This window comes from Pteronotus mesoamericanus, unplaced genomic scaffold (assembly GCF_021234165.1).
Source record: "Pteronotus mesoamericanus isolate MK-2021 breed Mesoamerican mustached bat unplaced genomic scaffold, CSHL_Meso_final contig_169, whole genome shotgun sequence".
Classification (NCBI taxonomy): domain Eukaryota; kingdom Metazoa; phylum Chordata; class Mammalia; order Chiroptera; family Mormoopidae; genus Pteronotus; species Pteronotus mesoamericanus.
Genome location: NW_026555068.1, coordinates 8,423,864 through 8,449,935, shown reverse-complemented (window position 1 = coordinate 8,449,935; position 26,072 = coordinate 8,423,864). Strand labels below are relative to the sequence as shown.

At 39.9% G+C, this 26,072-nt stretch overlaps 1 protein-coding gene across 1 annotated transcript in view; it reads left to right on the top strand.

Moving 5' to 3' along the window:
• The window catches only part of KCNU1 (potassium calcium-activated channel subfamily U member 1), a 118,798-nt gene that overhangs the window by 78,560 nt on the left and 14,166 nt on the right, over positions 1-26,072 (top strand). The window contains 4 exon segments of the mRNA XM_054565772.1: positions 11,476-11,563; positions 14,829-15,053; positions 18,823-19,009; positions 25,109-25,180. Of these exon segments, the coding sequence (XP_054421747.1) occupies positions 11,476-11,563; positions 14,829-15,053; positions 18,823-19,009; positions 25,109-25,180 (572 nt within the window).

The window sequence follows — 26,072 nt, the reverse complement described above, 5'->3', positions numbered from 1 at the left end:
GTCTAGATCAGCGTTCAGAATATTGTAGCCTGCAGGCCAAATCCAACCCACAACTTGTGAGTATATTGGTTGCAATGGCAAAGCCATAAGTTTAATTGACAAGGACAGAATAGCTGTGCTAAAAGAATGCAGTGTTCATTGACATTATCAGATTAGTCACTTATCGTAGTTTACAGGAAAGCACTAGTTTAAAAATTATGAAACCTATTTTATCAAAGGAGAATTTGCAACCAAAGTTTGCTTAAGAGTGGCTCATTCGGTAGCCAAGAAAGGAAACTCATTCACTGATAACGAGTCAATTAAATTTTATTTCATTGCAACAGCCAAGAATTGTGATCAGAAAAAATAAAATTGTTTTATATCATTAACCTTTCAGCAAGAACAGTTGCTTGAAGAGCTGACATTGGGAGCAATATCAATAGTCAATTAAAAGACAGGACAAATGACTTTGAGTAGTTTCTTTTGGCTCTGTAGGGGATGACAGATGTAACTGATACTGTCTAGTGGTTTATTAAAGGAGCCAATACCAAGTTTGAGGCAATTAGAAAATTACCCTCCTGAATTGTCTACGTGACACAACTACCTGTGAAAATATATTTAAAAAAAGTGAAAAAACACTAATTCAGCACAATATGAAGTGGAATCTGCTAAGATGTATTACAGCTGATAGTGGTACAAATACATGTGGGGTGAATAAAAATTCCTACTTAGACAAAGTTATAAGACTTGTAAAACACAACGTGTGTAAAGACTGGTTATCCATTTTATTATATATTAGCACATATTTTGTGGAAAATAACTGAATTTATCATGAGTTTTTCAGTCAATAGTGTCAATGGTGAACTTCATTTGCCCTCATGGACTTCATCATTGTTCTATGAATTTTTGTCAAATACAGAAGTTGCATATCCTGACTTGCCCTAACACAAACAGTTTGAGGCCTTAACAGTGATTAAGATTTATTGTGATTTTTTGAGCTCTGGATTAAGACTGAAATTTTTATGAATGAAAAGTTCCATCAGTCACTATTACTGAACACTAAATGGCTTTGACACAGCATTAACTGCAGGTTTGATTTTTTTCATGAAATCAACATAAAATTAAAAGACAAAACAGATCTTACATGTGAAGCTTATTCTATGATAAAGTCATTACAATGACAATTATTATTCTTTCAATCACAAGTAATGTCAAGCTTTTTTATACACTTCCCATGATGTCAAAAGTTAAAACAAAGTGAGATCATTATTTCCACACAAATTTACAAAGGATGTATTTCTTAATTTCAGTTCCAGTAGTAGTTTTTCTCTGGAGTGTTTTCTTCTGGTTTTTTTTTTTTTTTTTTTTTTTTAGACCTTGATGTAAGTGCAAAGGAAATTTCTCTATTTTTAAGTTCATTTAACTACAGTTGAGGGATCCACCTAACCTTACATTGCAAGTGATTAATCTGCTATATAATGATATGCTAAAAGCAAATATCAAGAGAAAAGTCTAACAGAATTCTATAAATGCCTTCTAAATGATGAATATGCTCAATTACAGTCATATGCTCATGGAGTACTATCAATATTTGGAAGTACCTATCTGTGTAAAAAAGACATTTTCAAAGATGATATATGTTAAATCTCATTAGGATCATCATTAACATGTGAACCTTTGCAATTGATTTTGATGATAAAGAACATTAAATTTAAATGCCAATTAAGCAAAATCCCTTTTAAAACTTCTTTCTTTTCATTAGTAGATATGTAACACAAAAGTTGTTATTATTACATTCTGAATATCCTTAATGAAAAATTTTGAAAATTTATTCTCTCTCTTCTTATATGTGCAATAAGGCCTACATAATAGCAGTTTCGCCTCTTGGCCTGAAAAACTTAAAACATTTTTACAGTCTGGCCCTTCACAGAAAAAAAGTTGTCAGTTCTGTTTTTGATAGTTAAGTTGACCCATATCACATCAAATATCTGGAAATAATAGATAAAAATAGGTAAAGATTATTTTTAGGATAATTTTATAAAAGTGATAATCTTTATTTCAAACTATTAGTCAAGTTTTGAGTTTAGATTAAAAGGATGTTGAAGAATTTGGAGAAGCAGAATTGAGTAAAAAGTATCCATATAAAGAACAACTGACTCTTCAATTACATAATCTCAATTTCCCAGTGAATCAAAAAGTATACATGATAAAGGAATCCAAGAGTAGAATAAAATAATCTTTGGAACACCTGAAATTTGGTGTGTTTACTATTAGACTTTGGCCCTGGAATTCCGAGTGAAGGAGGATGATGTCTCTCAGATGGTCAAATGGAAGAGGCTGGGAGAAGATTCCCCAGAACATGCAGTTTCTTTACTCTTTCACAGAGTGATGAGAGCTTGACATAACTTGCAATTTATTTCCATGGAGATTTTGATATGGAAGAGAAAGATATGATAGGAAAGCATTCTTGGAAAATAATCAAGAAACTACTCACCAGAAAGGCAAATATTATTTATATTTGTATTAAGTGTCTATATAATTCTATACAGATGCCAGCATATTCTGACCTATAAAAGCCAGAGGTTCTTAGCTGAAAGCCTTGACAATACACTGTCTTCCATCTGCTCTACAAGGGCAGTAAAGGGGTGCATGCATGCACTTCTACCTTCCGGGTGACAGTAGTGGGCCACAGGCTGATATTGTCTCTGCTGTGAGACACAGCAAGAAGGTCCAACTCAAAGCTCACCTATCGGCATGCACAATGGCTCCAAGGTACAAGAGACGTTTAGATGAGAAGAGGAATTTTATTACCAAAAGGGGTGTGGGCATGTGTGTGTGTTTGGTGGTGATTTTTAAATTATAGGGAAGTTTTACATTATAGAAAGTTTTGGAGAATCATATTCACTTCATATATTCCCAATCTCCCCCCTTCCGCCCACTTTCTCCTCTCCCTCCTATAAAAATGGCTGCAACTAACTAAACAATATTAGAAAGACAACAAATACCCTCCAAAAGTTCCTTCTGGAGTTGAAGTAGTAGGGGGAAAGGTGAGTCATTCAAATAATTTCTTGATGTGAAAGACTTAAGCCTCAAGAAATTCAGATATTAATGTCACCTATATAGTCCCACATAGGACGAGTCAAGGACTTGATGAGCTCCAGAAAGTTAATTTCAAATCGGAGGTGAACAGAACAGTATGGACATTCTACTTCTTTTCTTTTGTTCTGATTCATCTTTGATTTAAAGAGCCGAAACACGGGGAACATCTAAGTAAGAGTGCCCATGACCTTCCTGCCTTATTTAGGCCGTCTCACCCTGGGACTCTCATCTCCCACTAAAAAGCCTGACTCATACCTTTCATCCCTAATAACAGACCTACTTTAATCACTTCTTCTTGTTAAAGAATGCTAACCACAACCTTTTCCCTCCCCCCAGAGACCCCTAATTCTAACTTTTCACCTTTAATTAAGGCACACCACTTTTTAAAAATAGCCATCGTGTAACACATAGAGCAGAAGGAGCGCTCCATGTCAGGAGCGATCCCAAGTGGCCTCCATCTCCATTATCTCCATTGCTTCTTGACAGGTCACTGGTGCTAAGTAAAATGTTATAATACTCAGGATGCCTTTATTCAACAGGCTTCCTTCCCGTGATAGCTTCCAGATGTGAGGAAATTTTAAAAGTCTGTGGTCCTCAACACATCATTAGGTCCTTCCAGCGTTTCCAAAGATTTGTAATCACCAGCACACTAATAATTTGTCTCTATTTTGACATTCAGCCGCAAGTATTTCAGAGAATTAAGGAATGTGGATAAGGAGGCTTCACAAATAACTTCCTATTTTGAGGCGGAAAAAAAAAACCTAATAGTATTCACGTACCTTGGAATTATCTTTATTTTTTCTGCACAGTTGCAACCTTCTCCATTTGACACCCTGCCCCCTCTCTCTCACACTCATGCAGACATGCACACATGCACACGCACACCAGTAACATTTTGATGTGTGCTAGTTTTTCTAGTCCTAATTTTTTTGTGGGGAGTTATTGTTAGTAATTGCCCAGGCCAAGCCTTTCACCCCACTGCATAAGGAAAGAATTTTTGCCATGTTAATCCCTGATCCAGGCTTAATCTCATAAAACCTTAGAAAGTATGTCAATGTAATTAAAAATGAGCTAGTTTTCAGGTATTTTAAATTTCTACTTCCTACCTCCATATCCCACCAAAAAGGTAAAAGAAGAAAGTCTTTCGCTTGAAATTTGCATTTATTTCCGTGAGGTGCTTCAGAGTAAAAATATAAGAGGAACTAATTTTTTTAATACTTATTCAGTTTATTTATTTATTTTTATTTTCCTCTTTTTTTATTTTTTAACTTTTTAATTAATTAATTTATTTTGTTTTCTGTGAGTATAGGATGCTGAAACCTTCACCAGAACTGGCAATTAATTGTTTCAATATCCTTTCTCACCTCCCTTCTATGGCTTAGTCTAAGAGTTGATTGAAGCGAGAGGAGTACAAGCAGTTAGAAGGTGGTTACAAAGATTTCAAGAAAGTGTCTCAAGACAAAAGCAATAAACAAAAACCAGGACATGCAAGAACACCCTAGAAATATTCAGAATAATTTGAAGTATTTGATTTCTTGAAGGCAAGCCACACAGGGGAGGGGATTAGTGCTTTAATTTAGATATGATAAAAGAGTAGACCCTCAAAACTGAAAAACTTGTCAGCCTACTCATTTGAGACATTTCTCTATCTATATATTAAATAAATTGAATAATTTCCTGAAACAAAAAACTAAATTGTTAATTGTAGATAATTTAGAAAATTGAAAAACACATAATCACTTATAATCCTACCAATTAAAGATAACCTCCATCTCTAGCTTTAGTTCTTTCATATGTTGGGCTTTTTAAAATTTATTTTGTTCAAATACATTTGTCTCTGCCTTCCCCCCACCCCTTTCTCCTGCCCCCCAGCCCCTTCTCCCTCCCTCAATCCTTCCCCACTTTGAACATTTAATTGTTCAGTTCCTAGTCCATCAAACAGAGAAAACTGTGTCCCAAACTGTCTATGGAAGGAAAATATTTTTCATTTAGGTCAAACTCTGTGTTTACTATGTCATTTGACATTTAGAAGGTGTTGGATGGTATGGAAAAGAGCATCTAAAAATACAACCTCACGCTGTAAAGAGTGGCTGAGGAAATCGTCCCCAATTAAATGTGAGGGTTGCCCTAAGCCCTAAGCTCTTCTGCCCTGGGCACAAGCCCCAGCCTTTGTTAAAGGTGCCTGCTGCTCGAGGTCATGCTTCATTTGTCTTCACATTGTAGGAAATCCCAAATGCAATATCCATAAAATATAAAGGGGTTTCAGCGAAGGTCCATCTGGGGAATGGGTGAGGCGGAGGGAAGTTGTTTTTTATCTTTCTCGATCTTACGTCTGGTAACAATTTAAGTTCTGAAATGCCTACATGCATGTTTTCACAGAATATACTCTGCAAAAAAGCTGTCAGTTTATACCAATCGGAAGTAAAGCAAAACTTAGCAGAGATGCCTAAATGTGAGCTCGGATGTAGGCTTATCTGTTAGAAACACCATCTTATTCTTGACTTCACCTGGCCTGGGGCCACTCCGACCCAGGTCTAACTTTTAAGTCAGAGGGTGGAAAAAATTCTTTGCAAAGATTTTAAATTGTAAACATTGAAAACAGAGGCCATGGATTTGATAGACTCCATCTGTAAAGCAGCGTTTAAAGGCAAACAGAACACTATTCACAGCTGATTTGGTTTACCTTAGAACACAGTTTACATTCTATGGAGACTGAAATAATATTAAACTGAATGCAATGATATCTTGAATTTTGACATCTTAAAATATCTTTTACAGATTTTTAAAAAATCAGGCCAACCGTCTTTACTATTGAAGTTTATAATTCCATCATGGCTTCCAAAAGACTTTGCACATGCGAAGAATCAGGAGACAGGAACCAGAAGAGGGAGGGAGAAGACATAATTCACCGGGACCTGCTTGTCTTAAAACGTGCAGGGTTCTGGCCACCCAACTGTTTTTTCTTCCACTGAACATCAGCCAAACTCATCTGTATACATAGAGATGTGGACGGGTTTCTGAGCACACCATAAAAAGTTTTCTGAGTGTAGAGTTTCAAGTTTTATTCTTCTTTCTCCTTTCTTCCTCCCTCCCTAGGAGCTTTTCATATTTGCAGGGAAAAGTATCCCCTTTCTTGCAGCGAAATGACCAGTTTAGTACTGAAAGCCCCCTGGCCGGAGCAAACCAGCATAGTCACCCTAGCATCTGCACGTGGGTGTCTCATTCCCCTCCTTTCCTACGGTTTTCCCATTTGGCTACCAAGGGAGTGTGGTGCTTTATAGAGAACCACTTTGCTGTCAATGTATGTCACATCCCATGGGATTTCATGGCAGGTTTTCTCTCATTCTACCCAGGAAAGGGGTCTCAGCAAAGACAGCTGCTCAAGCTGGAGGGAAAGCACAGAGCCCGGTACACACCTTCACTTGCTAATGGGAAAGAAAGGGACCACAGAGGCCTTGCCAACAGGGAAGGCGGGTTGTGCTCTCTGCCTTCCTGAGATTCTCTAGGGTTGGTTGGTCCTGAAAGTTCCTCAGGGCTCCCAGGAGCCCTTTTCCACTTGCTGACATACAGGTTCCTAGGGGAATAGGCTACAAAAAAAACTATCCTTGTTTTTAAACCTTAAGCTTCCCTCCAAGGTAAAAAATAATGCCTTGTAATGAGTAAATGGCAACCAGGTGAAACCCAGAAAAATAAAGTTGAAATGTGCCTATAAAGGCTCATATTCTGAAATTGGACTATAGCATGTGAGGAGGCATGTAGGGATGTAAGTGTATGTGAATAAGATTTAGAGAGGAGGAAAAGAGGGAAAATGGTCAGAATAGGGTGGGAAGCACTAATTACAAAACTTTCTCTAATGATTTCTTCTTTCTCAATTCACAAAAGGTGGTGGTCAGAACTGACAATGAGTATTTTCCAGTTAAGTATGGACTAAATAGACTTGTCACTACATTCAGAGTCATTGGAGAGAAGGCAGTTGTAGCCTGCAAGATACAAAATCCCAAGTAGCCCCCAAGGCTTCGTAGGACTAGGGACTTTTCTTCCATTTTTGGTGGGAACTAGAGCACTGCCTTCAGGAAATGTTACAATGTCTTTTTCCCCAAGATTAAATCTGAAGGGTATGAAACTCCTGGACACATGGGCACATTCCTCCTTTTCCCCCCACCCTCAGACTTGTCATTCTTCTTATGCTAAGACTTTATGAAACTTGTTATTTTTTTCAACACAACTCTTGAGCAAAAAATATATAGTTCTGCATCCAGGCCAGAGAATGCTCTCCTAAGAATTTATAAGCTGCCTATGGAGTTCTAAGGAGGTTTCAGATAGAATGAATGGTCACAAGCCAGGATTTGCTAACACATCAAAAAATGAGGCCTGCAAAAGAAAAATAAAAACTATAGGTGCCCTTTGATCTTTCTAGTAGGTATTGCGAACAGTGGAGGATCTCTTCCATTGGTAGATCATTTTCAAGAATAATCTAAGTCAAATCTGTTAATTGGAAGAAATAATGACCCAGCACTGAAACCTACCTCACCTTCTTAATAGAGGCTTTTCTGCATGGTTTATTTTCTCTCATCAGGTGCCACTGTTAGAAACCAAAGGCACATTCTCCTTCATTTATTTTTCACTTTAAGTGGCAGAATTCATACAGGATAAGTTGCTATGGACACAGCAGAGTAAAGGTTTTCTTCTGAATATTTCCACGAAGCACAGAGGAGAGAGCCTGCCTTCCTCAGCTGGGACATGTTCATGTATGCACTCGCAAGACCTTGGTTTCATGCATAGGAAATCAGCCTGAAGAAAGGCAGTCGTCAGCAAGACAGTGAGGGGCTTTATGCACATGCTGCTCTGCACTTCCACAGGCGTGCTGGCTGTGAAAGCTGTCTCGCCCAGCACACTTGACCTATCAGCTTTCAGAGGTGAATGTCGGAGACGTGTCCCTGAGGGTATTTCAAGGTTCAGTGCCTTAGATGATCCCAGGTGAAAGTACCACTCATTGCTTCTACACTAAGAAGCCTATCTTGTGACCAGTAAACCAACTAGCCTTCATCCCAAACACATCCTGCTAAGGGCCCTCTTGGATAATTCGCACCATGTTTCTTGCCAGCCTTTCTTACATGGAAGGCACCCTCTCCAAGATGCTTCTACCTGTGGTCAGGATATGGCTTTTTCCTTTTGTCCTGAATGACCCGGATGGTACCTTGTGGGTAGCTCTTCCTCTGATAGTATCAGCCTTTGTGTTATAATCCCTGTTTCCAAGTTCTAAGACTGCTAATGCTGCACATTCTCAGAGATGATTTATTAGTCTCTTTAGGAAGGTATATTTCTGCAAGGATCATGTCATTTGTAAGACATATGGCAGAAGGGAGCTTTAGTTAAGGGATGGTGAACTAAATTGCATCAGGTTTTGCTTTGGCAAGGACACCAGATGGATGCCTTTATGATGAAGTGGGTCTCCTCCAGCCTTTTCTTTTACAAAGGTCTCCAACAGGTGTTTCCTCTAAGGCATATCTGTTTTCCATAACATCAGAATGAAAAAAGAAATGAGTGAAGAATGAAGAAAGCTGTCTGTGACAGCTTGTGTACATAGATCATACTTTTATTATGATAGAAAAGAAGTGTATAGTGAATGATTTGCTATTCTGAGTCAAGTTAAAATGTGCTTGGGAGAAGATTATCTTCCATTTGCCAAAAGGGCATTTAATTTTCAGATTAAAGACTCTTCATTCATTACGGGTGGGGTGGGGGGTGGGGGGAGGAGGATAAGTGGGGAAAATCTGAAGAAAGTGACCAGAAGAAAAGCAATGGCAGTCGCTGTAGACTTGAGTGCTGAGGACGGTGTGCGGAAAACCACTTCCCAGAAGGCAACTTGGGAAATTATAGCAACATATGAAGGTGTCTAGGAAACCACACATGGAGAGAAAAGAAGGTTCTATGAATGAATAACACAGTCAGTTCTTCAAATTCTGATAGGAATCAAAATCAGACTTGGCCCCTAGGTGTGTCACCTTTAACAAGCTTGGCATAAAGCCGTCACCATGATCCTGCTCAGTATCATTAAGAAACCCACCTTAGGATTCTGGGTTGGGGCTCATGGCTCAGGGATATTTAAACCACCAAAAGGCATGTTAATTTAAATGAACAAGGTAACCCATTTGGTCAAACTGACCTTGAGGCTTACATTACACCAACTTTTGGCTAAGTAAATGATTAGGATCCATGTCATCTATAAGCAGGTCTTAAAAGGAGAGGAAAATAAGGATTGCACATAGGCCTCGCCTGATCTCATTAGCAATTAGTCTCTCTTCTGTTCTAAACCCTTGCCAGTACCCTGTCTTCCCGCCCCAGGTTCTCTGTCTGGGTCTTCTCTTTATCTCATTACTGTAGGTCTGACATTTCAATCTCAGTTTAAGTAAGTTCTTCTGTCTGAAAAAATATGACTTAAGATAGCAAGTTGAAAAACTAACCTGGTTAAAAGAGAAGAAACCTACTTTTCATGACACTGGAGTCTGAGACTTTGGGCCAGGTGTTGAATAACAAGCTATATTAATTCACAGGAAAAACCCCTAACCCTTCAGCACAAAAAGCAATAGTTGTATCGTTTCCAGGATGTATAGTGAAATCTCACAGGAGAATGCTGTCATAAGCTATTGATTACTAGACCGGAGTCTACAGTGTGAGACAGTATAGTGTGTCCCAAAAGGAGTGTCAAGAGATAGTAATATATTTTAAAATAAGTAAATAAGTACCTAAATAAATAAGTAAATACAATAAGTAAGTGCATAAGTTAATGTGAAAGTTTTTGTGGTGAAATAAATTAGTGAGACCCTGAATTATACAAACTTCATACTATTTTGTTTTTGTACGGCTTTTCAGAACCTGCATATGCTAAAGTGTAGGGTCTCAAAGAGGTGATACTTTTCTAAAAATTTATTGAACTACAGAAAACAGTTCCTTAGAGCTTCTCCAAGTACCAGTGTTCCATGGAATGTGTTTTTTAGAGAAGATATTTGTGTTAAGATAGGACAGACTTGTGCTGCAGTACCAATCATGAAGTCTCAGGGGCTTAGCACAACAACTGTGTATTTTTTGTTTGTGGTCCATGTCCAACACTGGTCAAGGTCAAGGAGGCCAGAGCGCTCTTCTCCACAGAGTCACTCTTGTCCTCAGGCTGGTCATTTCTATAGCAGGGCAGTTTTCACAGTGTTGGTCATCACTCCTCATGTTTCATTGGCCAATCAAGTCATATAGCTCCACCCAACTGCCTATGTGTTAAGGAAGGAAAGAATTGGATATTGTGAGCCCCAGTAATGTTGGCCTCAGCATTATATTCATTGCCAGCTTTAAAATTTGTTAGCTCTCTGACTTTTATCCATAAAATAAGTGTTATCCTTTAAAGTCTCTGGCTGAGACAGAAGGGCTCACCAAATATTTCAGCTGCTTCCATGTCCCTCATCCCCCTTAGAGTTAGCAGGAGCCATGTGACTATTCTGACTGGCAATGACATGTGCCATTTTGGGCCAAGGGACTTAAAGCCCAGGCTTGATTCTCCAGTTGCTTCCTCTTCCCTTGCCTTAATGACAGAAGAGGACAATAGGTCCTTTTGAACCCTAAACTTTCTGTGATTTTAAAAGAGCTCCCTTTATTCCCTAACAAGCACATTTGCATTCCTTAGGATATATGTGAGGTTTTTCAAAAGATTGTCTGAACCCTTTTTTGTGACTAAATATATTATATGATAAACACTGTGCCTAACTGCAGTGTGGTGTGATCACATGGAGGGCTTGCCAAGATCTAGGTCAAGATTAAAGCAAAGTCTAGTCGAGTGCAGGTCAGTTATGGAAGCTTTAAATAATGCAAAATTCATTTAATCAGTGAGGATGTTTCAACAGAGAGCCCTAGGAAAGACACCAAAAGGAGAGGAGAGGAAAACAGGTTAAGGAGAGACGCTACCCATGACTTGATCTCACAGCCTTTAAAATCTCATATTCAGGCACACAAAGCACATCTCATGATTTCCCCCAAGCAATAATATCATCATGATAGTAGCAAAATTAGGAGGAGAAATAACTACCTTCAAAGTATATATAATCAAAGGTGAAAGAACTGGTGTGTTTGTTAAACACATGCACATGCCTGTGCACACCCACACATACACACAACCTTTGTGTGGCTTTTGCCCAAATTTAGTATATCTTCAGCTATGATATAGTCTGGACATTCAGCTCCTGGTGTTCTTCAGACACAAATCTTTGATCTGGAGTCTCAGGGACCTGAGGGCATTCGCCTTGATTTATTCTTCACTTTGAGCTGAAGGCTCTGATGAATTTCACATCTTGGCTTTGTTACACCAGAGCCTCAAATGTTCTCAGGCTAACTCTTCCCATTCTTCTCATTTAGGACATCTCTCTGTGGAGACCCTGAATATCTCGATAGCAGTGGCATGTTTCACTGGTGCAAAGCAACCCATTTGGAAAAGGTGATACTGGTAGGTGATCTTGCACCAAATCTCAGATAAAATTAAGCTTCTCTTAGTCATAAGTACCTTCCATTTCTCTTTGTAAACTATGAATTTTGAAGGAAAAACACACATATCACCAGCCAGATGAATGGTTTGCAAGGTAGGAGATGTGGCATTTGACAAAGACTATGTGGATAAAATGCTGGGATTTAAAACAATTAGATCAGATGTTTCAACTACTTCTTCCCCCCTTTAATAGTTTAGCTGAGTCAGTTATTCAGAGTAATGTTCTCCTGAAACTTTACTGTTTTGCTAGTAGATCTAATTACTTTAAACACACCAGGGAAACATACTATTTACTAGAACTCTGCCGTCTTTCTTTTTTGTTAAAGTATCGATAACAAACATTTTCTTAATCTATTGGTTTTAAAGTTTGAATTTTCTATTGCAGCTTTTCCTAAAGCTGGCTATATTTATACTTAACACATTAGTCAAGAATGTATCTCCTAGATGCTTGCCCGCTACAGCCTGGGTGGGTCCTTATAGATGTGAGGACCCTGTCCCTGTTTCTGTACTCTCAAGGTAACAAACTCGGCTCAGTGAAATGCCAGCAACTAAGATGTTAAAAGCCTTGCACCCTAATCCTGGCTCTAAGGCCTGCTTTCTGCATCCCCATCTCGTCTCATTTCCCAGAGTGAGAAACTCAAGTATGATCTCAGTGGTTTGCCTTGCAAGCAGTAGTTAGTCAATTTAACTAATAAAAATTATTGCTTGCATGTTATATGAACTCTATGTAATTTTTCATCTATGACTAATTAACAATTATGTATTTTTCTTGCTTTCCAAAAGTAGCTTAGTTCACTTTTTTCTGTTATACACACACACACACAAAACCCTTGTGCCAGTGTCCTGACAGAATATATTTCAATTTTTGTAAAAGCGTGGTCAATCATTTGACAAGAAGCACAAAATTGTCAGAGCTGTCATATCAACTAGGCTATTAGGGTTGCTAAAACTCACCAGTTTAGCCATTCTTATTCTAAATTCAGCAAAATAAACATCTATGAGCAGGCAGTCAAACATGTTTTTAGTGGGAGGGAAATCTTTAGAAATGTTGGGAAGCTGGTTGTAGATGGAGGTATCCAAGAGACCATGGAAATAGAGGATGTTTTATTAGACAATATTTATTAAGTACGCAGACAGGTTTCTATGACAGATCTTCTTTATGACATTTGATGTGCAATACAGGTCAGAACACCAGCTGAGTCTTTTGATAAGTGTAGAAAGGCTTCTAGTTTCAGAAGTTGTAAGGGTTTTGGAACTTGTGACCCTAGAGGAGAAATGTCTGAATTGCATTTGAAATAGGTTTAGTTTACAGAAGGGTCAAGTGGAAGTGGTGGCTTCAAGTTGCTTTGAACAAATAGTGCAACCTTCCCTTCCCCACAAAGCCACCATCTTTCTCAATTGGGAGATAGTTTTGTGCCACAGTTTCTTGGAAAAATTGCCTTTCTAGCTGTGTTCACTAATGCACTCTGCCATGTATCTTCTTCCTAATTGTTTAGTTTTACTCAGAAGAGCAACTGTTGGACTTTAGGCAGATTGCATTAAATACTGTTAGAGGTTTCATCATTCAAGTTAAAAATAATTGGGTAAGCTAGAGATTATTATTTAATAGATTTCGTTAAGATTCATATCACTCTCTCGGAAGGCTCTCCAGGCAAGTAGCTTTATTTCCCCTCACAGGGCCATTCCCTTTGGAAAGTATTTCCCAGTGTATGTTAATTCGACAGACTCGAATTGTTGAGATGTCAGATGTTACTATTTATCCTGTTAGATTTCATCAGCCCCTTTTCACAGAAGCTTGTTGTTTAACCCAGCTAAGGACTGGCGTGAGGGAGAATGGTGTCCCTATTTGAAACATTCTGAGTCTTCATGTGCTCAGGAACATAAAACACGCAAATACATGGCATGCTTTTAAATATATTTAACTTGTTGTCTACCATCTTCCAAGAGTTCTCCTTTGAAAATCTAGAAATTCTATAAGATTCAGATTTGATTAATAGTTGAGTTGAACACTGTACTAAATAGATTATTTAGTTTCCACAACAGAATTAACTTCTGTTTATTTTTTAAACCACTTAAACTTGAAGTCAGAGAAATTAACTACTTTGTTCATACTCATACAGCTAGTAGCAAAACCAGAATACAAAGCCAGGTTCAGGGCTTGCTCAGTTCCATCTCGGCTCCAGGAGAGGAAACTGATTTATCATACAAAGAAATCATACAAAGACTTGCAATAAATTTCCTTCAGGAATACTATTACTTTTTTTTAAAAAAGTTACACTTATCATTTTAAAAAGTCTCTATGAATGTGGAGAAAACCTAATCTAAATCTTTATCATGTATATTACTTTGTTTCAAATTAGAGCTATAAGGGAGTTGACAATGTTGATAATAGTATGAGACATATTCAAATATTTGGGATCAAATGGAATTTTTAATTTCTTTTGTGCACTTTCCATGATGGATGATTTTTTTCAACTCTAGAGAAAGTCTATTGAATCAGCTCAATTTTTGTAAAAGCGTGATCAATCATTTGATCAGAAGCACAAAATTGTCAGAGATGTCTTACCAACTGGAAGACTACTAGGGTAGCTGAAACTCACCATATTAGCAATTATGCCTTATTCTGAACTAAGAAAAATAGTTATTAAATATAAATATTAGTTTGAACCATGTGAAATTACCAATATTCAACCATTTTGACCCATAAAAATGTAATTTTATAGGGTTCAAACTAATATGTATTTTCATATGTATGAAAATCCACTGAAAACTGTAACATGTTGTGCAACTTGATGCAATCTGGGGGGCTCCTAGAAGACATAAATTTAGCAATGGAATTTGGAATGTTTTTGTTCGTCATTGAATCTCACTATAGCACATACAAGGCTAAACACATAATGAAAATGAGATATTTCCCCCATTTGGTTCCATGATTTCACACTGAACTGAGGAATGATGCTGATTTAAATTTTAATTGATGTACTCCAGGCTAATAGAAAACTTTTAAAAAGTGAAATAAGAAGAAACTCCACAAAAAGATCAAAAGTATAATTGCCCCACTCTGAATAAGTCCCACTTTATATGAGCAGTTTGCAGAGTCCTGCTATCCTTAAGAAAGCAGACCTGTGGGTGGGCCTAAAGAGCTGGAGTGAGAGGAAGGAGCCCTCTTTGAGGGACTCTTATCTTGCTTCTAAAAATGACCAGATTCTGGCATGCTTATACTTAGAAACGAACTGACAAGTCAAAACATGAGTTTCGGAACCACGTTGTAGCATGTGTCTTTGGAGATGCCCACTCAACCTTGATGGGGCTTCGGAATTTTGTAATGCCCTTGAGAGCTAGCAACTACACCCGGCAGGAGCTGAAGGACATTGTCTTTATCGGGTCTCTGGATTACCTGCAGAGAGAATGGCAATTTCTCCGGAATTTCCCCCAGATATACATTCTGCCTGTAAGTATCACATAAGGGATGGTGAATATTCATAATGATACTAGCACAAACCATACTAACATTCCTACTACTACTAACAACTTGCAGCTATATAGTGGTACCACAAACTGTTCTACGAATTTTTAAACATATTAATTCATTTAAACCTCAAAATACCCCTGTGAGGTAGATTTCAAAGGTGTTGAACTTTAGGCATGGAGCAAGTAAGTAACCTGTCCAGGTTTACATGGCAGGTAAATAACAGGACTAGGATTTAAATCTAGAGAGTATGCTTAGAAGCCATCATGTTTAATGTTTATAACCATGTTTTATGGTCTTTATATAAATGAGAGTTTCTCTGCATTTCTGAATCTAATTCTGACTTAATGGCTAAATGTAAGCTGATACTAGCCAACCTTTATACTCTAATTATCTCACCTTTTCTGGAGATACACCTTTTATGCAACATGTAATGCCACATGGCCCTTGATAGATATATGAAAAGGAGGAATTAAGTTTTCATTTCTGAAAAATGGGTCCATTATGCATATGTGGCACTAGGGTTGTAATTGTATTTACTCTGAACCCTCATAGGTCTGGATCTGATTATATGCCACCATTTCTCTGGATTAAAAAAAAAAAAAACATTACGTGTAGTGTGAAATGCACCAAAGCCTTTGATTTTTCATGAAAGAATGCTGGCAATATGTAAGGAATATTTTCAAACTTCAAACATTATTCTCTCAAGAATTTCATTTGCTTTTTTAAAAAGCCACCATAAGTTTCTCCTCACCACCCTCTTAGTTTAGTTCAAAGAAAGGAAGAAAAAGAAAATGACCAGAATTCTTCTGATCCAGCTAATGTTAGAAATCATCTAACTTCCAGTCAACATGGCAGTGTAGGCAGACATGACTCACTTCTTCACACAACCAAAACAAAATTACAACTAAAATATAGAACAACCATTGCTCAGAACCATCAGGAGTCAAGTTGAAAGGAAGTCTGACAACTACGGAATTAAAGAAACCACATCCATCCAGACTGGTAGGAGGGGTGCAGATGCGGAATGAGCTGGTCCCACACCTGAGTGTGGTGGATGAAAATTCAGGAGGGATATTGCAGGAGCATGGATTCCCAGCCCCACACCAAGCCCCCCCAGCCCAGGGTTCCAATACCAGAAAGATAAGCCCCCACAACTTCTGGCTACAAAAACCAGTGGGGATTTGGTCATGGAAGAAACTCTGGAGCCCCAAGAAGTTCACTTAAAGAACCCACACACAGGCTCACCTACTCAGACTTACTCCCTCTGAGCTCCAGCACTGGGGTAGCAGCTTGAAAGGCACCAGTGGTATACAGGGAGAAACTGAAGTATATGGCATCAAGGCAAGCAGAGGCCATTGTCCCTTTCTAAACTTGCCTCCCACAGAGCCACAGAGCCACAGAGCCAGCAAGTTGGTACCTTATGAGATTCCATAAACCTGGCTAACACCCGCCCCATGCAACTTATGAGCCCACACAAGCTGCTTTTCCATATGAATTGTTGGTCTTGGCTCATGCCGCACAACTTCCTAAATCCTCTCAAACAAGCAACAGCTGGCTTCAATGAACCCGAGGCCTTGCACTAGCAATAGTCAGCCTAGATTCACAGCCTAGCTTTACCTGGGAATCTCCAAACCCAGCACAAGTAGCAGCCATCTCAGATTGCTTTATAGCTCAGGTAGGGTGGCCCCAAACAAAACACAGGTGGGGGCTGACCTTGGCCTGCACCACTCTGGAAACCCCAGGGCCAGCACACCCATTGGATAACTACAGACCACATTGGAGCACCATCACCCTGCCCCTGCACAGATGATCCTCCACAGACAGTGGCAGTTGGTGGTCATTGGTCACAGCCAGTCCTTGCAACTGACTAGCCTGGGTAAATTCCTCCCATTGACCTGACGACAGCAATCAAGGACACATTAGCCCACATGACAAAGACATGGACTCAAAGCAGCTCTACCTAATACATAGAAACAAACACAGGGAGGCTGCCAAAATGAGGAGACAAAAGAATATGGCCCAAATGAAAGAACAGATCAAAACTCCAGAAAAAAAGAACTAAACAAAATGGAGATAAGCAATTTATCAGATGCAGAGTTTAAAACACTGGCTATAAGGATGCTCAAGGAACTTAGTGGGGACCTCAACAGAATAAAAACAATCCAGTCAGAAACAAAGGATACACTAACTGAAATGAAAAACCATTTATAGGGAAACAACAGTAGAGTAGATAAAGCCAAGAATCAAATCAATGACTTGAAACATAAGGGAGCAATAAACAACCAATCAGGACAAGAAGAAGAAAAAAGAATCCAGAAAAATGAGGATAGTATAAGCAGCCCCTGGGAAATCTTCAAGAGGTCCAACATTCACATCACAGGAGCACCAGAAGGAGAAGAGAAAGAGCAAAAAAGTGGAAGTCTATTTGAAAAAATAGTGAAAGAAAACTTCCCTAATTTGGTGAAGGAAATAGACATGCAAGTCCAGGAAGCACAAAGAGTCCCAAACAAGATGGATGCAAAGAAGCCCATCCAAGATACATCATAATTAAAGTGCAAAAGGTTTAAGTTAAAGAGAGAATCTTAAAAGCAACAAGAGAGAAGTTAAGTTACGTACAGGGGAGTTCCCATAAGATTATCAGCTGATTTCTCAAAAGAAACTTTGCAGGCAAGAAGGGACTGGCAAACATATTCAAAGTCATGAAAAGCAGAAAACAATAGCCAAGGTTGCTCTACCTAGCAAAGCTATCATTTAGAATCAAAGCGCAGTTAAAGAACTTCCCAGACAAGAAAAAACTAAAGGAGTTCATCATCACCAAACCATTTTTATATGAAATGTTAAAGGGGCTTATTTAAGAAAAAGAAGATCAAAACTATGAACAATAAAATGACAAAAATATAAATCTATCAACAATTGGATCTAAAAAACAAACTAAGACAGAATCATGGATATGGAGAGCCTTTTGATGGTTGCCAGAGGGGAGGGAGGTGTGGGGGAATGGGTGAAGAGATGAGGGGACTAAGAAGTACATATTAGGTAGTTACAGAATAGCCATGAGGATGTAAAATCCAGTGTAGGAAATGAAGTAGCCAAAGAACTTACACACATGTTCCATGGACAGGAACAATTGTCGGGGATTGCCTGAGGGAGTAGTGGGGTCTGGGGGGAGGGGCAAAAAGGAGAAAAATCAGGACAACTGTCTTAGCATAGTCAATAAAATTTAATTTAAAAAAAGAAATTACGAATGTTCAAATCTAAGATACCTGACAGCAGGGCAAGATTCTATCCCTATTTTTCTACCAAAGGAAAGAAGCAACCACCACTGTGCTAGTTGATCTGGAGAGTACAAGTGGGGTTAGCTACAAGTGAAATTGTGAGGCTACAAAATTGCCTTTAGATCCATAACTTCTTTCTCTGATTCTTTTTCCCTCACCACTGTCTCCCTCCCTCATTTCTCTTCTCCCACTTTAGTTATTTAAATGGATTTAGGCTTCCCACTCTCTACCCTCCTTCGTCTTATCCAATTTGTTCTCAGGAAAGGGTCTGTGAAACATAGCCACACTAAGCTATTAATGAATGATAACACTAAATGTGGCAGGGATCAGGTAACAAAATCTTAAAACCAAGTCAATGGAGGCTGAAGAGGCTTTGGCTCAAAAATCACTATCACCCACGAAGAGCCACCATCCTGAGCCATGACATATGCCCATCTGAGAAGTCTCGTCTCTGCCTGGCTTTCTCTCATTAGGGATCTGCACTCTTTGCTGGAGACCTCCACGCAGTCAACATAGAGGAATGTGCCATGTGTGCTGTCTTATCCTCCCCATCCACGTCATCAGGTAGCCCGACTCTGGTAGACACAGAGACCATCATGGCCACCCTCAACATAGGATCACTGCGGAGAAGCTGCTCTGCCCAGATGCCCTTGGAGCCAGGTAAGAACAGTGGCCTGACAGGAAGGGGCTAGGGAGAATGGACTAAAGAAAGAGAATTAGCTTCTCCCTGAAGTACTTGAATCCTGGGGAGGAGTAGTGGACAGTTTAGTCCTTGGGAATCCTAAGTAAACTGCAAAATTACTTCCATCTTCTAAACAGAATGAATGTAACACTTTTTCCCATTAGAATTGCAAGCACTAATGTCTCTAATCAAATATCAGTGAAGATAGCAATTAGAATATTATAATTAATGGCAAGTATTATTATCGATGAAATTCTCATTGGACTTTGTAGATGTTCAAGTTATTATTCCTAGTTTCATGACTGAGAGAATGAAGCATAATTCTCTTTTATTCTTCAAGATGTTTACAATATTACCTCTAAAGTCCCTTCCAACTTCCATACACTAAAAATGTCATAATTCACCTTCAGATTGGAAAGAGATGGTGAGAAGCAATGATCTCTCCAGGATGCGGGTCAGGTCTTTTGCTCCTTTGTATCCTCTCAGCGTCTAGCACAGTTATGGGCACTCGATAGATGCTTAACACATTTACTGAACTGAAGCAAATGAGCCAGTGAGCTGGACTCTTGAGTAGTTTCCACGCATCTCCGGTACCCAAAATGTGCTCGAGATAAATTCCCACTACAAAATTGTGGTTTCTCTTCTCCACTCCCAAAATAGGAAAAGGCTTATATATTAGTGTATTTCTAAAAATTGACTTCTGGTCACTGAACCTAATATAAAAGCACTCTTACTGAAGAATTTTCTGTATCTGAAGCAGATTTTCCATTCCAGTAAATCACGATTGGAGTTCTCTGGATCCAGCACTTCCCTTAGGGATGCTGATTCTCTGGGTCAAGATCAGGTACTCAGCCCTCTGGCCACATAGCTGCTGACTACAGCTATTCTACTTTGCATGAAGCTTGGAGAGGTCAGATGTTGAAGGCTTTTCAAGGCTTTCATGATTATGGATGTGGATAAAAATGTTCATGAGTCAAACTGGGAAACCAAAAGAACTCTCCCTGACCCCTAAGCACTGTTGCTACGTTGAAAAATATAACATTCTTGGGACGAAGGAATAAACAAGTAATCTAGTTTAATCTTCAGTAAGTGAACTAAGCCAGCTATGTGACATACCCTCACTAAGCAACCATACACCACTCAGTACCCAGGGTTTCAGGGTGTTTTGCAAAGCAGAACTAAAAGCAAAGCATTTCATGTATGTCAAGGTACACTGAAAATCCAGGCTAAGGAAATGTGAGCCATATCTCTGCTGAGAAAATCTGAAGATCCTTAAAAATGTTGTTGTGTTCTGCACATTAACTCCTTAAGTCAGCAATTAGGGTCACTTAGATTTACCCAAGATGCGTGGGTCATGTGGATGTGAGTATGGTGTGGGGAGGAGAGTGGAGGGTGAGGGTGTGGTGTGTGTGAGTATACGCAGGTGTGGCTGTCTGTGTGCATCATGCTTACAACTTCTGTAACTTGGCAGAGAAGAATTATTCACTTTGAAGGCAGTGTCATCCATATACAAATGAACATGCCCACTCAATAAAAGTCTGGGTAAACTGACAACATCATAAGCCACCTACTGAATTATCTGCGTGATTTGTTCTTCTTACAATTATTTTTTAATCTTACCTACTATATAAACTAAAAAGATATAAACCTATGATTTCAATTCTAGTTTCCTTTAGTGATTTTCATCCTTTCACTTACTCATTCAAGAAAAATATATTGATTCTGTATGTTTCATGTACCTGTTACAGGCTAGAAGTCTGCCCTTAACAGAAGAACTGACTGGATTGGTAGAAGGAGGTAGAGGAGAGAGGAGGGAAGGACTGGAAAGAAGGAAGGGAAAATAAAGGGATGTCAAATACATGGGTGGGCAAAAGTAGGTTTCCAGTTGTGAATACAAAAGTTTACTCTTGTATTATTTTGTACTAATTATTGTATTATTCATTTGTATAATACATGTAACCCTAATTTTGCCCTCCCCTGTATTCAAATCATTATGAAGCATGAATAGGCTATAAAGCACCCAAAGATAAAAGGGAAAGTTTAGAGAAAAATTATTGTGTAGGCCTGGCACCATTTCTTTTATGGATGCCATACCCACCTGGGCGGCGGGGGAATGCAACTCCAGACGGGCTCTGCTGAGCTGCCTAACGAAAGTCATCCAGTCTGCTTATCTGGTGCCATAGCATCAGTAAAGTCACCTTCTGAGCACATGTGAATACTCAGAAACTTCACCAATTACTTTAGCATTATAGGACTCTACCTGAAGTTTATATGTAGAGAAGACTGCTTGCTTCTCTTCTCTACGCTTCCCATTTCGTGGTAATATCCTCTTGCACCATATTACGTGGAAATGGGAACTCCCACCTCCAAGAATTGACAGTGTAAAGGATTGTGAAATTCTGCCTAGGAGGTAGAAAATGTCTCCCACGCGGAGCAACAGTGTAAGACTAGCTGATGGGCAGTTTCCTTTCCCTTTCTCTAGGACAGATTTTCTCAACAAGGGGCAGCTTTGTCCCCCGCAGCCATCTGACAATGTCTGGAGAAAGTTTTGGTTGTCACAACTTGGGGGGATGCTGTGGGCACCTAGTGGGTTGAGGTCAGAGATGTTGCTGAACATCCTACTATGCACAGGACAACCCTAAATGATTAAAAAAAAAAGCTTTTGGGCTCAAAATGTCAATAGTAGTGAGATCAGAAATCTTGCCCTGGTATATCTGAGGAGCCTTCACTGGGATCATTGGGCTTTTCTACATCTTCACAGCCATGATAAACTTACACAGGAAGCCCACCTGGCACCAGCAGGCCATTCCACACAATGATTCCCCAAGGGATGGTGGGGGTGTGGGGACAGCATGGGGGGATCTCCAAAGGGTCCTAAGAAAGCCCGGCCCCCCGGACACCTCCACGGAAAACTTCAGGTTTTTCAGTGATGCTTTAATTGCTGCCCTGTCACATCACAAGGAGAACAGGTTGGCAAACCTAGGGACTGAACTAAATAATCTGCAGCATAATCTAAACATGTAACGGTAATTAAATCTGACAGCTTAATATGCTACTGAAATGTAAATGTACAGTTGTAATCTACAATTAAGCACTCTTTTGTAATAGCAGCCTGCCAGGCTGGAAGATTTCAGGTATAATACTGTGTACTATTAGCTAACAAAAATATTGACGTTAGTAGAGTGTACCCAGGCTATCATCTGAGCAGATTCAGAAGAGCCATTGCTCCACAAGAATGGATGGAGTTACGGCAGAAATTCAATTGTCCTTCAGCTGATGTTAGAAGATACTTAAGCAGCCTCTTTGGCCAGTGTGGACATGTCTGTATCCAATAAGAACATTTAACTTTGAAAATCAGGAAAATCCAATCTCTTTTTTTAGAGGGAACTGAAATCAGAAAGTAGGGTTCAAAGGAGGATTGCCTCTTTGAGGGAAGCTGAATGAAATATTTCACTGAAAATGCCAGCCAAACCTTGTATATTTTAATAGGCATGGGCTTTGAAGTTGGTGTTGATCGGGGGTTTGAAAGCCCATCCGTCATTTACAAGCCATTTAATCCTGGGCATAGTATGTAAACTGAGTCGGTTTCTTCAAAAGTGACCTAACTATATTGATTCACAGATTTGTTGTGACCATGGTGTAATTCTTATCTCCTACAGTTTCTACTGCTCACAGCAGCCAGATCTTATACAAATATTTATCAGATCATGTCAGTTCCAGTAGGGAGTTTGAATTTTCTCCCACTTCATCCTGTTTATACTGCCCCTTTCCTGCCTTAGGTCCCTTATCCCATTTCTGTGCCGGGATGGCTTTTTCTCACCTCTCAGGACCCCACTCCAAGTCAGAGAAGCCTCTCTGCAAACCCTATCAAAAGTCATCTCCCCGGCTCTACCTCAGTACTCACCACTATCTGAAAATATTTTGTAGTGTTGTACTTGTAACATGTAGCATGTAATGGGGGCAGAGACTTCCGCAGCCCTCGCGTGGAGCAGATACTCTTTCAAAATTTGTAGAAGGAAAAAAGGAAAGAAGGCAAGAAAGGGCCATGCAGCAGATGAAGCATCTTGCACAGTCCTGAGGACAATGCAGAACCCTAGTTCCCCCAGGACTTCCTGCCTTATGGAGATCCCACAGTTCAAGGTATTCACGACTCTGATTCACCAGTGAATTAGGATGTCTGAACTCTAGCTATGGAGGTTCACCTTCCTTTTTTTTTTCTTACATTGAGGTAACTGGCTTATAACATGTGTTTCAGGTGTACAACATAATTCCATGTCTGTATGCATTGTGGCGTGCTCAACCCCAAAAATCCGTTGCTATTTCTCACTACGCATTCGGCCCCCTTTACCCATTTTACCTTCCCCCACCCCCTACTCCTCTGGTGATCACCAATCTGTTGTCTGTATCTGGGGGTTTGTTTTTGTTTTGTTTGCTCACTTGTCTCTTTTCATTGTTGTTGTTTGAATTTTCTGTTTTGTGTTCTACATATGAGTGGAATCCTATGATTTCTGTCCTTTTCCATCTGACTCCCATCACTTAGCATAATTCTCTCAAGGTCCAACCTTCCTCTTAAACAGCTGTGTGAACAAAGTTAGCCCTTCGGGCGTCCATTTTCTCACCTCAATTCCCAAGGGCACGGCCAGCTCTGGCTGTAAACCACAAGTGTTGGGCTCGTCCTGTGCATCTTTAGTTTTTACCCTGAACCCTCCTTGAAGCGTGACTCAGAATTTTAGTGGCTATCAGAAATATATTCACCTCATCTCTGCATTAACAAAAAGTGGCTGTTTTACTGAATATTTCTTGGGGAGATGGCAGAGGTGGTAAATATTGCAGTACGCAGCATTCCGTCCGACAATAATCTCCCTCTGGACTTTCTCTTCTCCTCTGGCCGCATTTCAGACCTCCCACAGCCCACCTTTTCCCGTCTCTCAGGCTGTCTTACCTGCCTGCTCACTCCTTTCATTTCACATCTTTCTCCCTCCCCACCACTTACCTGGCTCAGCAGAGAGCTCTCCAAATACTTCACCCTCTTCTAAGGCAGCATGGAATTTTAATTAAAAGCAGAATTTTAACTTTCACAGAATTTTTGCCCTGCTACACAGCATTCTCAGAAAAGTTACGACAGGTAACCAGCAATTTTAAAGCATGAGTTTCTGATGAGATGACTGTGTATGTGTGTTTGTTTTTTAACTGGACTCCAGCTTCCCTTTTCTTTCTTTACATTTCTTTAGTTTACCTTGGAGACCAAAACTTTGGTGTCCTGCTTGTTTTTGAAACTGCATAGTTCATGGCATGATAAGTGGTTTTGGGTCAGTGCTGTGCATTGACTCTCTTTTGGAGTCAAGGCTCACAGAGGTAAATGAGGGGCCTCACCTCCTAATGGGGGAGGGAAATCTGTCTGCAATCTGAACGCAAAGGACAAAGGTGCTAAGTGACAACCCACCCCGGTCTTTAAGGAACTCCCAAGGCATTCTGGGTTGGAGCAGGCCAACCAGAGAAGGGAGGCAACCAGTTCTGCTGAAGAAGGAAGTAGGTGTAAGTAGTGTCTTGACCCAAAGAAGATATCAAAGAGGCAGATAGCACTGTCAGCTAGAAACCAGCTGCAACATGACCAAACGCACACATGAAGCAGCACCACCTGTTTCTTCATAGTTTCCTAAAAGTTCTACAAGCAAATGGATGTGGTTAGATGCCTTGCCTGCCTGAGCCATTACCCACCACCACCGCAGCATAGAAAACAATCATTTTACTCATGGTGTCAATAAGCAAGTACTGGGAGGGCTTTACCTTTTTTAATAATTCATTAGAAGTGCCATTTAGAAAAAACATGCATGCATGAACATGCACACACATACATGCTTACACACACAAACTAGGTCTCAAAATGAGATGCTAAGGATGCCCTTGGATTTGTTTCTCTAAATATAGAAAAAGAATTTGAGATTTGGGCATGAGAGAAACTTTACAAAGATAAAGCACCAAGTTACGAGGTGTGCTTCTACATTCTTACTCTGTTTGCAAGACACTTTATTTGCATTTATCAGTCTCTTTTGTTCTTTATTGTTTTCTGTCTACAGAGGAGATAGAACAGTGCTTTGATGGAGCTGAGAATTCAAAACACCGAAGAGTTCCCATCCTCACTGAACTGAGTAAGTTCTGTTTCAAGGACAAAACTCAAGAGAGAAACCTGTTTGATCCATAATTGCCGTCCCAGGTTTCTTTTCAAACTCCACAGTCCAAAGCCTGAGGAAACAGAATGCAACCCCGAAAGCATTAAGTGCTTGATTGGTGACGTCATCTGGCAGAGCCCATTGTGGCTGGGTGTCAGGGTGCAGGAATATATCTTCCTTCTGTACTTTTCCAGTCACCAGGAGAAGGAGACCAGCAGCTGGCTCAGTCCTGTTCTGAGGGACTCTCCCGTGGCGGGGTGGTGGGGAGCCGGGCATGGGCTTGAAAACTGCAAAAAGGAACCTTCCCGTACCAATTTATCTGCCCACCATGGGACTTTAGGTCAGGCACCTTCCTCCCCTAGAGTGACACCAGGGCCAGCATGAGGATGGGGCAAGTGAGGCACCAAGGAAAGCACAGACCTGAAGGGGGTGCTCGCTCTCAAGGTTCATCAGTTCTGTGTCCAGGCTTCTCCCTTGTTGTCAGCCATCTTAATTCTGGCCCTGAGTAGCAGACTTCTAAAATGGGAATACGAGGTGCAGAAATGTCAGAATAGGTCGTCACCTCTTGCCAACACCTTGTGGAAAGTGCACATTATGGAACCTTCCTGGATATGGAACGTTTCTGGATATGGAACTTTCCTGGATATGGGGCGCCCTGGGAGAGAAAGCAGGGTAGGGAAGGTGCCCGTGTGCCCTGGGAAGGGACCGTGATTGTGACGCACTGAGGGGTTTAATACTGGTGATAATTGAAGAGGAAAGGGGAAGATACCGAAGGGAACGGTGCCTTTAACACAGATTGGACCGCCCCGAAGATGATCTGTAAAACTGGTCCAGGGCATACAATTTGACCACAGTGTATAGTACAGCAATA